General features: G+C 43.2%; 1 protein-coding gene across 1 annotated transcript in view; it reads left to right on the top strand.

Annotated features, from left to right (window-relative positions):
* The window catches only part of LOC124545216 (lipopolysaccharide-induced tumor necrosis factor-alpha factor homolog), a 118425-nt gene that overhangs the window by 37571 nt on the left and 64689 nt on the right, over positions 1–16165 (top strand). The window contains exon 2 of the mRNA XM_047124088.1: positions 834–880. Coding sequence (XP_046980044.1) covers positions 835–880 — 46 coding nt within the window. The 5' untranslated portion in view covers position 834. The remainder of the gene's footprint in view (positions 1–833; positions 881–16165) is intronic.

Raw genomic sequence — 16165 nt, 5'->3', positions numbered from 1 at the left:
GCATCGGGACTTTGTGCGGAATCAGTGGCGACGAATGAAAATGTGGGTCGGACCAGGTCTCGAACCTGGGATCTCCTGCTTACTGGGCACTTACGTCAACCACTGCGCCACCCGGACACAATGTTTATGGCAAATGCACGTATGATCTCGGCGCGCTCCCCGGCTGACTCATACTCCCATCTAACGCCACCCACCCGCAGTTCCCGTCCATGTCGTCTAACCTCACTAATTTTAGACTCCTGCTGGGGGTCGAACGATATTCTGCATCCGCACTGAAGGTAGTGGGTTCATTGCCCATCGAAGCGAATCAGTTATATAAATGCGTGGTGTCTGTTCTTCCGGACATGTTCGGAAGAACTGACACTAAGTATTCATATAAAACAATAAAATAATCATCTACATCTACTTTCATTTTCGAGGTGATAATTAAAACTTTATGATTACCATTTGTATAACATTTGATGGATGCCTTGAAACACCATGATGTGAAATTGGATGGAAGTGACATGAATGATAGGACTGAGCAGCATGTCACAAAAATGAAACTGTGAAATACATATTCAGATGCTCGAAGAACAAACAACTAACTGGGTGATCATTAGATGACATGTATTAGTCTGGCTCGGTTTCTTTTTCTTAATACCATCATGTCTCGCATTCTTTTTAATGTCAGAGCGATACAAGTTATTTCCATGTGTAGCAGGTCTCTATGACATCGGTTATAGGGATTTAGCGAAATAACGAAAAAATAGGAATGACCATAACTGTTTCTTATTTAAATCAAGGTAGGTGAGTAGGCCATCAGCTAATTTTGCCTTCTTGCGTTGTTGTAGGATGGCGCAGCCGCAGCAGTACGCCGCAGTGCCGCAGGCAGCAGCAGGTAAGACCCACCACTGAGGCCCGGTATCCCTATCTCTGCGTACAGAGCGAGACTAGTCCGGCCGCATATCCCTCTGCATACAGAGCGCGCGCTAGGAGCTCGCCACGCCCAGCCGACGCTTCACGTGACGCCCCGCTCTACGTCACGGTGACCTAATTTAAGGCGCGTAGCCTGTGACGCCAGCCGCGTCCTCGATGCAGCCGAGGAACCAGCCAGCCAGCGTCGCGACCTGTCTGCGAGACTGCAAAGCTTTGCGCTTCCTCGCGGACTAGCAGTGCGGGCCAGTACTCGTGCATTGCGCATGTGATGGAAGCTAAAAAGCGGACAAACGTTTCTACTGTCTTAAAACACCAGAAGTTTAGATTTGCGCAGAGGAGTAATATTTTCCCAACTTGCTAGCCTCCCACGTTACCTGTACTGACCACGACAGGTTACCGATATCCATACAGTACCTTTACATTGCTGCTGTCTTCTGTACTAGGGCTGGCTCGATACTACTGCAACCTGCATCCATTTGGAAAACCCTGCAGACAGCAGTCAAGTCTCGATCTCCCTCTACAACTTCTACCCGTCCACACTTCCCTCCTTTACCAAATCTACTTCTTGAAATTCACGTTCTGTTATATCAACCTTCCTACCTTGTTGCCAAGCTGTGCATATAGCTCTTTAGGTTCAAATGGTTCTGAGCACTATGAGACTTAACATCTATGGTCATCAGTCCCCTAGAAATTAGAACTTCTTAAACCTAACTAACCTAAGGACATCACACAACACCCAGTCATCACGAGGCAGAGAAAATCCCTGACCCTGCCGGGAATCGAACCCGGGAACCCGGGCATGGGAAGCGAGAACGCTACCGCACGACCACGAGCTGCAGACAGCTCTTTAGGCCCCGGCTCGATACAAACCTGTTCTTTGCTTATCCGCTCCATCCATCTACTCTCGAACATTCTTCTGTGACATCACACTTACAAAGGTCCACAGCTCGTGGTCCAGAGTGGCTAGTGTTGCTGCCTCTGGATCACGGGATCATGGGTGCGATTCCCGGCCGCGTTGTGGATTTTCTATGCCCGGGGACTGGGTGTTTGTGTCATCATCATCATCATCATCATCATCATCATCATCATTTCTGACAGTGGCTATATTGGAATGTGAAAAAAGTTGGTCTGTGCACAAACTGGGACTTTGTACGGGCGCTGGTGACCGCGCAGTTGAGCGCCCCACAACCCAAACATCAACGCTAGCAAAGGTTTACTCGTCTCTGGTGGCAACTGTTTATCCTCAACATTTCACACCCGTATAACTCTACACTGCAGGCAAACGCTTTCAGAAAAAATCTAACGGCTAAATTTATATCCCGTGTTACCAGATTCAGACCGGCAAGAGTAAGAAAGGCTTCAGCCAAGCCTTTCTTGCCATTGCCGGGCTGCATTTTATATTCTCTTCACTTTTGTCATCCTCCATTAGTTTGGTAACCAAACAATAAAATGCGTCTACTTTCCGTCTCTCATTTTCTAGTCTGATTTTATCAGCATCACCTGATTTACGCTGGCGGAAGAAAGATCGCAGCACCAAGGAGGAGTTGAGTGACATAAACGAAAGTTGGTAGGCGTGTTTCTACATCTGACAGACGAAGTCTTCTCAAAATTTCTCGCTAGTCGCGTAAGAGTGGCGCTATTAGCGCCTCTGCGAGGATGCAAATCAGGTTTGCGTTAAGCACACGCTGCAACTGTCGCGAGCGTTAGTTACCTTTGAGATTGGCCATAGTGTGTCAATGTTAGTCGTTAATGCCATTACCAACACCTCCCTGCGTTTGAATGCGGTCGTGTAATAGGGCTACGAGAAGCTAGATGTTCCTTCTGCAACACTGCAGAAAGACTAGGTAGGGTGCAGCTACGTGTGACATTGTTGGCAAGAAGACCGGGCTCCGGACGGCCTCGTGGCACTACTGAGAGGGAAGACCGTTGTAGTCAGCATACGGTTGTGACCGATCGTACTGCATCTGCAGCAGCAATCTGAGCTGCAGTTGGCACAACGAACTGTTACAAATCGGTGACTTCAAGGACAGATCCGAGCCAGACGCCCTGACGCCAAACGACCGCCATTTGCGACTTAAGCGGTATCAAGTGAGAGCTCATTGGAGGGCTGTTGTGTTTTCTGCTGAAATCTAGTTCTGCCTCGGTGCCAGTCATGACCGTGTGTTGGTTAGGGGGAGGCCAGTTGAGGGCCTGCAACCAACCTGTCTGTGTACTAGACACTCTGGACCTACACCTAGAGTTACGATGTGGTGTGCGATTTCGTATGACAGCAGCAGCACTCTCGTCGTTATCCCACGCTCCCTGACAGCAAGTTTCTGTGTCAGTCTAGTGATTCGACCTGGTGTGCTGCCATTCATGAACAGCATTCCAGGGAGTGTTTTCCAGCATGATGACGCTCGTCCACATACTACCGACGTAGCCCAACACGTTGTCCAAAGAATCATCTTGCCTTGACCTGTTAGATCACCAGACCTGTCTCCAATCGAGCACACATGGGACATAATCGCACGACAACTCCAGATTCATACACAAACAGCCTCAACCGTTCCTGTATTGACCAAGCGCAACAGGCATGGAACTCCATTCCACACACTGACTCCGGCACCTGTACAACACAACGCATTAACGTTTGCATGCTTGCGTTGAACAGTCTGGCGGTTACACAGGTTATTAATGTGCCAGCACTTCACATTTGCAATGGCTTATCTCGCGCTTACATTAACTTTGATCTTACAATGATAATCACTTACATATGTTACTTAGACAAATGTATTCCCGAAATTTCATTACTCTAAATTATTTTTTGGTTTTGTGATTTTTTGCCGTCATTGTAATTCGACGACGCCACATTATCTGTGTTTCGCTTTTTGTTGACCACCTTCTTACGAGGTTTCCCGTGATCTTACAAAATCGCTCCAGGAAAATACCGAGATGGTTCCTTTGAAACGGCACGGCCGACTTCCTTCCCCATCCTTCACTAATCCAATGGGACCGATGATATAGTTAAGGCTCACCAGCCAGTTGACCATCTTCTGTGCGGATGCACACACATTGCCCGACTCTTACGGGAATCGGTAAAGCCGCGAGTGATGAGTATAATGGGCAGGGGCACTACGAATACAGTGCGGGACAATAAGATGGAAATGTGGGTCTCACTGGAGGCGTGCCAGAGATAAGTCCCTGCAGTCGCACTATCCTCTGTGTCCTTGGTGGCTCAGATGGATCTGTGCGGCTGGTCCCGGCGGAGGTTCGAGTCCTCCCTCGGGCATGGGTGTGTGTGTTTGTCTTTGGATAATTTAGGTTAAGTAGTGTGTAAGCTTAGGGACTGATGACCTTAGCAGTTAAGTCCCTCATTTGAACATTTATTGTAGCACGGTAGCTCAGCGTGTTTCGTTAGAGAGCTGGTTGGCCTCTGTAATAAAAAAAAAACAGAGTGGAAGGATCAACAAACGAACTTGACCGGATGTCATGTGACGTCCGCAACGACCAAAGACAAAGATCATCAACGAACAAAATGAGAAAAAAAATGGATAGAGCATCTGCCACGTAAGCAGGAGATCCCGGGTTCGAGTCCCGGTCGGGGCACACATTTTCACCTGTCTCCGTTGACGTATATCAACGCCTGTAGGCAACTAAGGGTATCCATTTCATTGTACTGATTTAATTGTAAATTCACTGATCTCAGTTGCACTCGCTTTTTTGTCTCAATTTTGAATACTGAGAAGAGCAACACGGAGACTGTATTATAAAATCTCTTTAACCACTCCTCACGATAATGACGACGGTGACGTCTACGCATTGTAGATGATCACGAAATCATAGTGACAGATTGCACGAATTACATTTGAGTTCGCTTAAGTTTATCTATTGTCAATCAGCACATTCCTCAGGGAGCCCTCAACATTTAAATTTTTCCGTTATTCGATCCACTTTGTTCTTGACCCATCCATACTTTTATTTCCGTGACTACACGTCTACACTCACAAATTTTTTGTCATCAAACTACGGGTTTCGATCTATAATGACGATCTTCAGATCTGAAGCAAAATATGCCAAAAACACAAATACACTATCAGACTGTCTACAGCTTAAAACAATACAATAGAGCATATAGAACAGTATTACTGACATACATGTTCATTTGTGCGCTTTGAATATATATTTGTTGTCAACTTTCCTAATACTAAAGTCAACGTAGTTAATGGAGCTCTCTCATTTTCAACTTCAGTAGTAAAAGTTATTTTTGGGTGCATGCTACCTATTGCTTGGGCAGATGCGCTGACCTCATTGGTGTCGCCTTCTGTCAGTAATAAAATGTCGTAAATATACCGTTTATAATTAATCGTTTTATCTTCTAGCTGTGGAAACTTGGTAAAAAATTTACATTCTAAATCGTTCCCATAAAATCTGCTAAAGTACCAGCCCATCTTTTTGAATGTGGTGCTACAGAAGAATGCTAAAGATTAGATGCGTAGATCACATAACTAATGAGGAGGTATTGAATAGGATTGGGGAGAAGAGAATTATGTGGCACAACTTGACTAGAAGAAGGGATCGGTTGGTAGGACTGAGGCATCAAGGGATCACAAATTTAGTATTGGAGGGCAGTGTGGAGGGTAAAAATCGTAGAGGGAGGCCAAGAGATTAATACACTAAACAGATTCAGAAGGATGTAGGTTGCAGTAGGTACTGGGAGATGAAGAAGCTTGCACAGTATAGGGTAGCATGGAGAGCTGCATCAAACCAGTCTCAGGACTGAAGACCACAACAACAACAACAACAACAACAATTTTGTCACTGGAGGTAAAATTGTAAGCTAAACAAAATTCTAGAAATTCAATAAGTTCTGTACACTCTGCATTTCTAATCTTGTTATGCGATAGGAGATTACGTCCAAATGGTTCAAATGGCTCTGAGCACTATGGGACTCAACTGCTGAAGTCATTAGTCCCCTAGAACTTAGAACTAGTTAAACCTAACTAACCTAAGGACATCACAAACATCCATGCCCGTGGCAGGATTCGAACCTGCGACCGTAGCGGTCTTGCGGTTCCAGACTGCAGCGCCTTTAACCGCACGGCCACTTCGGCCGGCTGAGATTACGTCCAGTAGTGTCAATAGTTTATTTTACTGGAACATTGCTGTAGAGATTTTTTACATCAAGGATGCTAATGTCGCATTATTTGGCATATGTATGTCCTAGATTGTGTTTTCTAGCTCAGAAATATTTTTTACCCCAAAATAATTATCGAACGCGTAAATTGATTTAAGTTTATTGTTAAGAAACTTATTTAGTTTACAGCATGGTGACGACATATTTTTCACAATCGAACGAACCGGATTTCCATCTTTGGAAATCTTGAGATCTAAGCTGGGGAAGTTCGACATTCATCATTTAAAGCGATTTCTTTTCATATTCGTTAAGACGAAACTGGGTGCTGTCAATCTTCCTTCGCAAACCAGTTTGAAACTTCAGTTGGATCTTTGTCAATTTCTATAATATAGTTTTCTGCAAAAAAATCTTCCATTTTCCTAATCTAGTAAGTTTTATTTCATCGCTTTTTATTACTGTAAAGCTTCTTACACCAATTAAGTCTATTAAAGTCTTTAATGATTCTATCCCCCTATATTTTACTGTACAATCAATCATTGAAAAAGTGTGTGTGTGTGTGTGTGTGTGTGTGTGTGTGTGTGTGTGTGTGTGTGTGTGTCAGTTTACATCTGGTGAACTTACAACACACACAAGCTGTGGCTAATATACGGCAGTTTGTTTTGAACAGTAGTGCTGCTGACAAGATGACTCTTGCATATGCTGTTATATACGTATATTTGAAGATAGTGGCGCTTATTTTGTGTTTAACATTTGACGATGCCATTTATGGCGCCAGTGTATTAGGACATGTTTTTATAAAACGGGTGTCTCTTCGTATTTAAAGAGCACAAATGCGTATGTACGTCAGTAATACTTTTCATTACGGTCTATTTTATTGTTTTAAACTGTAGAAAATCTGCTAGTGTACTTGTGTTTTCTCACATTTTGCTTCAGATCTGATGACGGTCATTATAGACCGCAACCGGTAGTCTGATGACAAAAAAATTTGTGACCATAGACGTGTAATAAAGGAAATTTAATGTACATTCGGGTCACTGTTAAATTCGCTATCATGTCGCAGCTTGTCATACTTTTATTTTCATATACCAATTCAATTCGAGTGAAGTACTGTCCTATAAAAGCGGTAGCCTTCTAAGTGATTGCTGCCTGAAGGCCGTTCACACTGTAATGTCACATCGTCACGCACGGCACGACTGTGTCAAATGGCGGTCGGTTCACACCAAGCGTGACATCACGCTTCGTTTCTCGGCAGTTCGTGCAGTACTGAAGTCAGTATCAGGTTATTAAGGACCTTCTGCACCACATAACTTGGAATCTAGTAACTGCGATAGCTTCATTTATTAATTGAGAAACAAACAAAACTTATAATCAGTATTTTTACAAAGCACAGGTAATGAATTCTACCCATTGTAAACAGCTAGATGAAGAGGTAACTGTTGTACAAACCGTGTCGCAGGATAACTGTGGCATAGAATCTGGGTGGGGAGATTGTGTAGGCTTAACCAGCTGCGATGCCAATTTTATTATCTGTATGAACGATACAACAATCATGAGTGCAGGCATAAGAAAGCTGAAACTGGAAACTAGCGCTCAATTTACAAAATGACTTTAAGGGGACATTGTACGTGAAATTCGATAATTTGACATTTTCTGTTTTCTACTCCATAATGTACTTCGAACTTTCCTGAACATTTTGGTATATAATACATTAAAAACAGACAATTGTGAGACCTTAAATAATATTTTGAATGTTGACGTGTGACTGTCAAATTTCGCGGCTACACATATAGTGCCACAGTTGAGCAGTCATATCTTGGGAACTACAGAGTCTAGAAGGCTTTGAATTGCTTTTTGTGCCTACTGCTACGTCTCAGAAGTTGGCATTTCGAATAAACATAAAAACCAAGCTGGGTAACACAAAACTGTCTGATGACAAGACAATAAAATGTGCTGGGTGACTTACGGACAAAGTAATTGATGAATTACAGCAATATTATGGGAAGGCTATTAGAGATAACTGTGACAATTTAGAGAAGATGAAAAAATCTGTGTGGAGCACTTTCTTTCATCAAATATCAACCGATGAAAAGCCATGTCATGTTTTGTCTCCACCTCCACTAAACACTTAGTGAAAATATGGGCAAGCTGAATGTTCTGGCACCCTGCATGAATTTACACACAAACATTGTCATCCTTTGGCAGTAATGGAGGCAATCAAACCCATTTACAGAGATTTCGCAAATCCTGAGTTACTAAAGAAGAGTTTACATGGAAAGACCCAGAATGTGAATGAGTCCTTCAGTAATGTTGTGCGGTGATGTGTGCCTAAAAATGTATTTGTTGGGCTTATGACTCTTAAGTTAGCAGTGTATAATGTTGTAATAACTTTTAATGGTGAAAACTATGAAAGACTTAAAGTTCTGGAGAAGTTAAATGTAAGATTTGGACAGAACACAGCTAAAGGACTGCGGGAACTGGATGAGCTGTGTGTATATGAAGCATAGTTAGCTGCTCAGCAGATGACAAAAGAAGCAAGAAATAAAAGGAGGCGGCAAACACAGAAATGTCTGTATAAGAATTTGGAATAAAAAACGTTTTTAACCTCAATATCTCTGATCTATTTTTTTTTTTCAATATATGACTTGTTTTCTAAAAAAGTATTGATGGTAAAGACATGAAATTTCCACAGCATGCCAAGTAGGAGATTCAACACATACGGAACCAAAATAATTTTATGTTCATTTCTGTCAAAAAATTGAGTATCGAAAAAAAAGTTAACATGACCCGCAATACAATTTTAGAAATTATTCTAGTTCAAAAGGTGCATTCAATAATTATGGAAAATTGTAAATTTGTGTCTTATAAAGTTTCCAAGATAATGGGTTACAAAATTCGATAACTTAACATAGGCGGCATAGGACATACAATGTCCCCCTAATGCCCCCTTATTATTCACGAGACGCGACAGCAACGCACCTAGTGCATAAATTCAAAACTGTTGCGACCGCGACATTGGTGTTTATGGGTTAACGCATCGGTAATGAGCGACAAACATTTCCCGACAATCCACACCAACAAATTATGCCTCAAAATTCGCGTTTTTTTAGACCGTATTGATTTTTATATTCATCCCACCTTCATATGTTTACATTTATTTACACATCACGAGCATTCTTTACTAACGACTTTTTACAACAGCTGTCTTGGAAAAGTCTTAAGCTCCATTAGTAAACAATGTGCACGACTCATAAATAAATGTAAACATCTTAAGATGGACTACCAAATATCTTGAAAAGTCATAATGGTAAAATAAACGCCTATAAAATCAACTGTTTGCAGTTAGTTCATTATAAATCACCCTCAGTTCGCAGTTTTGCAATATGTTCAAAATGGACAAGAATTATTTGCTAATGCTAATACGAAAAAGAATAGTAAAACAAGGTAGTCTCCTACCTCTTGTGAACCTTCTGCTTTCTTCTTCCTTTATGATACCACCAATATGCCAACATTCCTATGCTTCATTTCATTTGCTTACAGCTGGTAGTTTATTATTGTGTCCCTAATGTTCCAAGTGGAAATTGTGATAGTTTATAACAGGCTCGTCCGTCGTCCCATGTTTCATCAGCCGGCCGCTGTGGCCGAGCTGTTCTAGGCGCTTCAGTCCGGAACCGCGCTGCTGCTACGGTCGCAGGTTCGAATCCTGCCTCGGGCATGGATGTGTGTGATGTCCTTACGTTAGTTAGGTTTAAGTAGTTCTAAGTCGAGGGGACTGATGACCTCAAATGTCAAGTCCCATAGTGCTTAGAGCCATTTGAACCATGTTTCATCAGAAACATCCGTCCAGCTTTTGCCTTTGGTTTTCTGAGTTGCTTCCTCCCCCTTCCCCCCCTCCCCCCCCCCCCACCCCCCGCCCGCCATCCGGCCCGTAAGCGGACACCAGCCTCCTCCTAGAGTCATCAGATGTCGGAGATGCCACTTTGTTTCCTGATACCGTGATAGTGCCAAGCAGTAAAAGAGCGGAATATGACCCATGAGAGACAACACAACACTGAGTGTCGCCAATGCAAACGTTTGTGGAGTGACAGGACAATGGGCGACGCCATTCAATAGGAGTTCTTGAAACCTGCACGCTTCCGTCAATACACCAGGGCGTTGAGTTTTACTCGCAAAGTGGGAAGCTCTTTCTCATTCTTCTACTATCTCGTCCCCTTCACGCCACCCTGCACACGTGGCCGCTAATAGCATGCATCATTATGCTGTACGACTTGTTAGAAACTTTTCTGTCACGGTCGATCACTGGCTCCTGCCAGTAGTCATGGTCCTAGAAACATGAAAATGGTGTTCCTGGTAGCCTGGACCTGCATAACGTCTGTCGCAAACAAAGCTCTTACGGAGTCACCTTGGCATGCACCAGGGGCCTTTTCGAAAACTTCACCTGGCTGTACCTGCAGTTACTTCAACTGAACAACACACCGTATGCTGCAACTGCTCACATCGCTGCCATGTCCATTCAACCAGAGTTCCTACCTCAGTTTGCTTCCTAGCCTGGCAAGTTGAAGAGGGCTGCTGGCTACTGAAGGTCTGGGGCGTCCATGGATACCTCAGTGGGAAAGCGCACTGAATGCGAAGGGCAGGTTCGAATCCACCGCGTACTGTCGGAAAGTTTCATTGTAGCAGACTCACCTCTACCGGTAGAGAGCGAAATATTCTCTTTGGATACGTATCGCAGCACAAACAATTTACTAAAGCGTTCCAGCACTCTGGCGGTCAAAATATTTTTGACATTTCTGGGCTGTCGACGCCCTCGTTATTTCCACGTCCATTATCAAACGCAAATAAGTTGACAGTGTCAGACTGTGCTATGAACGGCACACAAAAAAATGTTGTATTTTTTGTTCATACCTTAAGGTGAATTAGGAAATTGTTAATGTGAAAAGTATAGTACGTTATCATTTTATGCACCTTACGCTTCATGTATAAACAACTGTGGCCATTAAGTTTTTCATGCAGAGGCAGAACCGACCGGCAGCTGTAACTGAAATATCCTATTAACAGAATATGTTGATCAGCACAGGATAAACAAACAGATTCAAATGGCTCTGAGCACTATGGGACTCAACATCTGAGGTCATCAGTCCCCTAAAACTTAGAGCTACTTAAACCTAACTAACCGAAGGGCATCACACACATCCATGCCCGAGGCAGGATTCGAACTTGCGACCGTAGCAGTCACGCGGTTCCGGACTGAAGCGCCTAGAACCGCACGGCCACCGCAGGATAAACAGTTCTGAAAAGTGTTACTAGGCCTCTTGCACTTCATTCCCTCGAAGCGCACCTCTCGTATAACTTCTAGTCGAAGGCGTGTCAATTAGGTCGGTAACCCATGCCTGAGCGATGGGGGTTCGCCTTGGAGTTAGCAGGTTCGAATCCTGGTAGAGGAATACATTTTCGCTTCCAATATTTGGCCATCAAAGGGGGGAAAGTCAGTAACGTGAAGCTCGGGTTAGGCCACTGAACCTACTCCTTACGGTCTCCCAGCCAACAATTCCATACCACTGTTTCTTCCTTATTTTCTCTCTTTATTGCTCAGATAAAGCCGACATTACCAGCAGAATGATAAATCTGAACAAATAAAACTATCAGATACAACAAAAGACGTTTGGAAATATATTAGCCACTAGTGACCAGGAAACTGTTTCATGTACATGCTTACGATGAGGGCCTCTGCAGTACCGTATCCTGTTCCTTTTGTGGTTGATTATGAGAGGAAGGAGATTATGCAACATTGGCTACTGTGAAAGAAACGGCAAGAGAGCCGCAGAGTTTAACGTTCCCCTCCGAAGGACACATCACCACTAGAGCAGTTCCACAAAAAATGTCGATGGAATGCTTGGAACATCTCATGTGACTACAGATATGTACGAATAAATGTTCACAGCATGATGGCACGTCAGGGAAAACAGCAAATAAAATATGGGAGACGCAAGTTAAGCATGCCACGCTGAATCGCCGTAGCTGAACATATGACGTAAATTACATTAAAGCTGGGACACAGAAAAACTTTCTACGATTTGCTTTGAGAAAAACAAGAAAACTAAAAGCACTGTCTGCGTCTGACAATACTTGTGTGGAAAACTACGGATTTCGTTAATTAGTTGCGCAGGGTTTAAGTGGCCACAGAAACAATTACCTCCGAATGAAAATGTGAGAAACTATGTTGAAGACGCTTACGCACAGTAAATAACCAGTCTTCCCAGGAACAATTAAATGACGGATTTCATCAAGACTGGCTAGTAGGCGCCAGTTCCAAGAGAAAAATAATCTTAAAAAAAAAAAAAAAAAAAAAAAAAAGCTTCAGGTGACGTGTATTTCATAGCCTAAACGTAGATACGACTGTTTACCATCTACAAAATTAGATGTCGACGCGTCATGTGGTAGCTCTGATAAACGTTATCTGTTAACGCAAACTCTGAAGGTAATCCACACAAAACTAATCCTATGTGTCGCTTCGTGAGTGACAAGTGTTCGCAGAATGCTGCAGTCGGCAGCCGGCACGAAAAACTAGATAAGGGGGAATTATTTCAAAGGAAGGGACGAAGCGAGATAATACGTTCAGGAGCGCAGCCATACGGATTTTAGTTGGTTGGTTGGTTGTTGTGGGGGAGGAGACCAGACAGCGAGGTCATTGGTCTCATCGGATTAGGGAACGATGGGGAAGGAAGTCGGCCGTGCCCTTTGAAAGGAACCATCCCGGCATTTACCTGGAGCGATTTAGGGAAATCACAGAAAACCTAAATCAGGATGGCCGGACGCGGGATTGAACCGTCGTCCTCCCGAATGCGAGTCCAGTGTCTAACCACTGCGCCACCTCGCTCGGTGGATTTTAGTTTTCCGTGAATTTCGTACATCAAGGCAAATGCTGTGATGGCACCTTTCATAGGGCCCGATTGATTTCCTTCCCCATCCCTCTATAATCCGAAATTGTGCTGCGTCTCTTATGGCCAGGTCATCGACAGGACGTTAAAGGGCAATCTTTCTTAAAATGAAAGCGATTCGGTGAGAAACTGATGTGTTCGCCTACCAAGAGTTTGGGTTCTGTTATCGGGGCAATATGTGATACTGCAGGATCAAAAAGAGCGGCAGCTGGTGAAACCTCCCCTTAGAAAAATTTATGAATTACTGCGCTGGTAAACCCCTTACGTTATTTGATTTTCAAACAGCTAAGCAAAACTGAACGTACTCAGACATTTCTCTCTTCACTTATTCTGATCATCACTAAACTGACACACAATATTTTTAGCGCAACGCAATCTGACTTTCAATAATCCCTACAAAAGAATGGCCGTGACTAACAATAACCTATACCTTTCATGAATCACTTACCTCACAAAAATCTTCGTTACTCGAACTACTGCAATACAGCGAGCGCCAATACTGCCAGCTATATAAAGGATTGTAACAACGGAAGGCACTAACTACTGATAGGCACAGTTGGCAAATGATTTTGATAGAGAACAAACAAGATAACCTTAAGTGTTCAAAAGTCATATATATATATATATATATATATATATATATATATATATATATCAGTGCATGACATCCAGTCTTACAAATTTCGTTTTCGTGACACACACACGTCCAGATCGTCCGCTCTCAAAACTGTCATCTCGCTTCCCACATCCACCACTGCTGGCGGCTCACCTCCAACTGCGCAACGCTACGCGCTGTTGACATCCAACTGCCCTACACTACAATAGCGAATAATCCAACGATGCCAACCAGCCACGGACTGCACACAGCACAGCCAGTGATTTTCATACAGAGCGCTACGTGATGTTACCAACATAAAAACCTAAACAGCCTACTTGCACTGGGTACGCCGCTCCGTCGAATTCGCTGTATTGGGACGCCCGTCAATATGGTGAAGGGTTTTGTATAAAATTTGATCCCCCTCCCCTCCTCCCTTGGTGAGACGTGAGACTCCCTCAACTGACTTGAAGGTTACGTCAAAGTCGGATAAAAATACGCAAAAATTATTTTTATTTTGTTTTGAAGCCGTTTTATTTATAAGGTGTATTAAAGCGTCTTAACACCTGATTAAAAATACTTTATTTTAAACATGCCAACCCTGAGTAATATTCGGACTGACGGACTTCCTTCCACAAATCATTAACATCTTGTTCGCACGTGTGTTTCGATTTGTCGGCATGCCACTTAACATACGCATTGTAAAGGTTTTGATGCAAATTCATGTTGACCACACTAACATCGGCTTTATATGATTCGCAAAATATCACGGGTGAAAAAAAAATGGCTCTGAGCACTATGGGACTTAACATCTATGGTCATCAGTCCCCTAGAACTTAGAACTACTTAAACCTAACTAACCTAAGGACATCACACAACACCCAGTCATCAAGAGGCAGAGAAAATCCCTGACCCCGCCGGGAATCGAACCCGGGAACCCGGGCGCGGGAAGCGAGAACGCTACCTATAACGGGTGACTCACGGACTGACATGGAGTGTTTTCGACCGGCGCGGTCCAGAACTCCCCGAATGAAATCTAACATTTGTGCGGCACGTATTTCAAATCGAGGTATTCTGGACATCTGTAAAGCATTATTCAGTTCAGAGAGCCATAAATATAGGTGGGTACTTAAATATCGTCTATGCTCGGGATTAATTGTATAAAACAAAATATGTACAGATCCTGAGGCCGTTTCTCGCAACCTCGTATCCAAGTCTCTCGAGCCTTGTACATATCTCCTTTCAAATTTCTTCGCAACATACCCTGCACCGCTTCATTTTTTCCATTCTGCACGATGTCTTCATCTTTTTCTCTTGTAAGGAATTTGTCAACGAAGTGCTTTTTCCGATCACCGTTCATAACCTGTTCTTACGACATGTCCGTACCATTTTAAACGCCGTTTTTCAACCTTTTCAATTATGTTCATGGGAAATTTTTATTCGCTTCCTGATTCCTTAGTTTTTGATCTTCTCTCGCGTTGAAACTCTGCAACTTCGTCTCAAAAAATCCATTTTCATGGCTTCAATTTTTCTTCCATCTTGTTTTATCATTTCTGAGGATTCTGATCCACATAAACACAAATGATTCGTATTATTGATTCGCTTAATCTCTTTTGTTCTTAATTTTAGCTGATGAATGGCCGGAGTCCAGCTTATCGGTGGACTGTTTGGCTTGTGTTGTCATCTGCCTTATTTCTTCTTTTCTGGAACCCCGATCTGCGATTATAATTCCCAGATATTTATGTTTTCTACATGCCTCAGCAGCATATCCAACCATGATAGTGTAATATATGTGCATCTGTTGAAATGATGAACAGAAAACTCCCTTTGTTGTTGTGTTAGCGCCATTGGGACTCAACGCACAGTGAGTAATGAATGTGCGAGCGAGCTGTCTTGTGGAATCGGAGGAATGTTTTTGAAGCACGGTGTAGATTTCCTAGGAAATTGCACTCAGTTGCTTCGCCGTTTTAAGAATTCACCACTCCAACCATCGAATGTTCAGTTTTATCAACTTACCAAAAGTATGCGGCCCGGAACAGGTGTTACCAACGGTTTAGTGGATGCATGGTTAATAGTATCTCGTGACTTCGTAGGGGCGGATGAAGAGCGTGGTAACTGCAGAAACCGACAGCGAAGAGAAAACTGTTCGGTATCTGCCGCTCCCCTACGCTTGCGGCACTTCTCCTCCTCTTAGTCGACTAAGACCTTGAGGCGAGAAGAGCATGCCAAAAATACTGTACATCGCTCTTGGGACGCTGCCTTCTCAGATCTACAGCAATGAATGGGTGGCTGCAGGGAAACCGGGCGAGTAAGCACACGACAGCGTGTTTATGCGAATGCTGACTGTTGTATCAGGCAGTTCGAGCTCCATTTATGACTGCCTTGATTTATATCTGTTCCTGGCATACGTTAACTCTCGTACATTGCCTTACACTTTGAAGCATACTCGTGCACAGACATCTTTGTTGAATATTCAGTGTACTTCCATTGAGGCACATTATTATTTAACATCAGATGCGTTGTACATGTGGAATGTATTGACAATACAATTACATAAAGTGCAACATCACTGGCCACTTTTTACAGAAAATATGTGTACACGCG

The sequence above is a fragment of the Schistocerca americana genome, chromosome 1 (assembly GCF_021461395.2).
Source record: "Schistocerca americana isolate TAMUIC-IGC-003095 chromosome 1, iqSchAmer2.1, whole genome shotgun sequence".
In the NCBI taxonomy this organism is placed as follows: Eukaryota; Metazoa; Arthropoda; class Insecta; order Orthoptera; family Acrididae; genus Schistocerca; species Schistocerca americana.
Note: the sequence above shows the minus strand (reverse complement) of the source record. Positions and strands in the feature narration are given on the sequence as shown.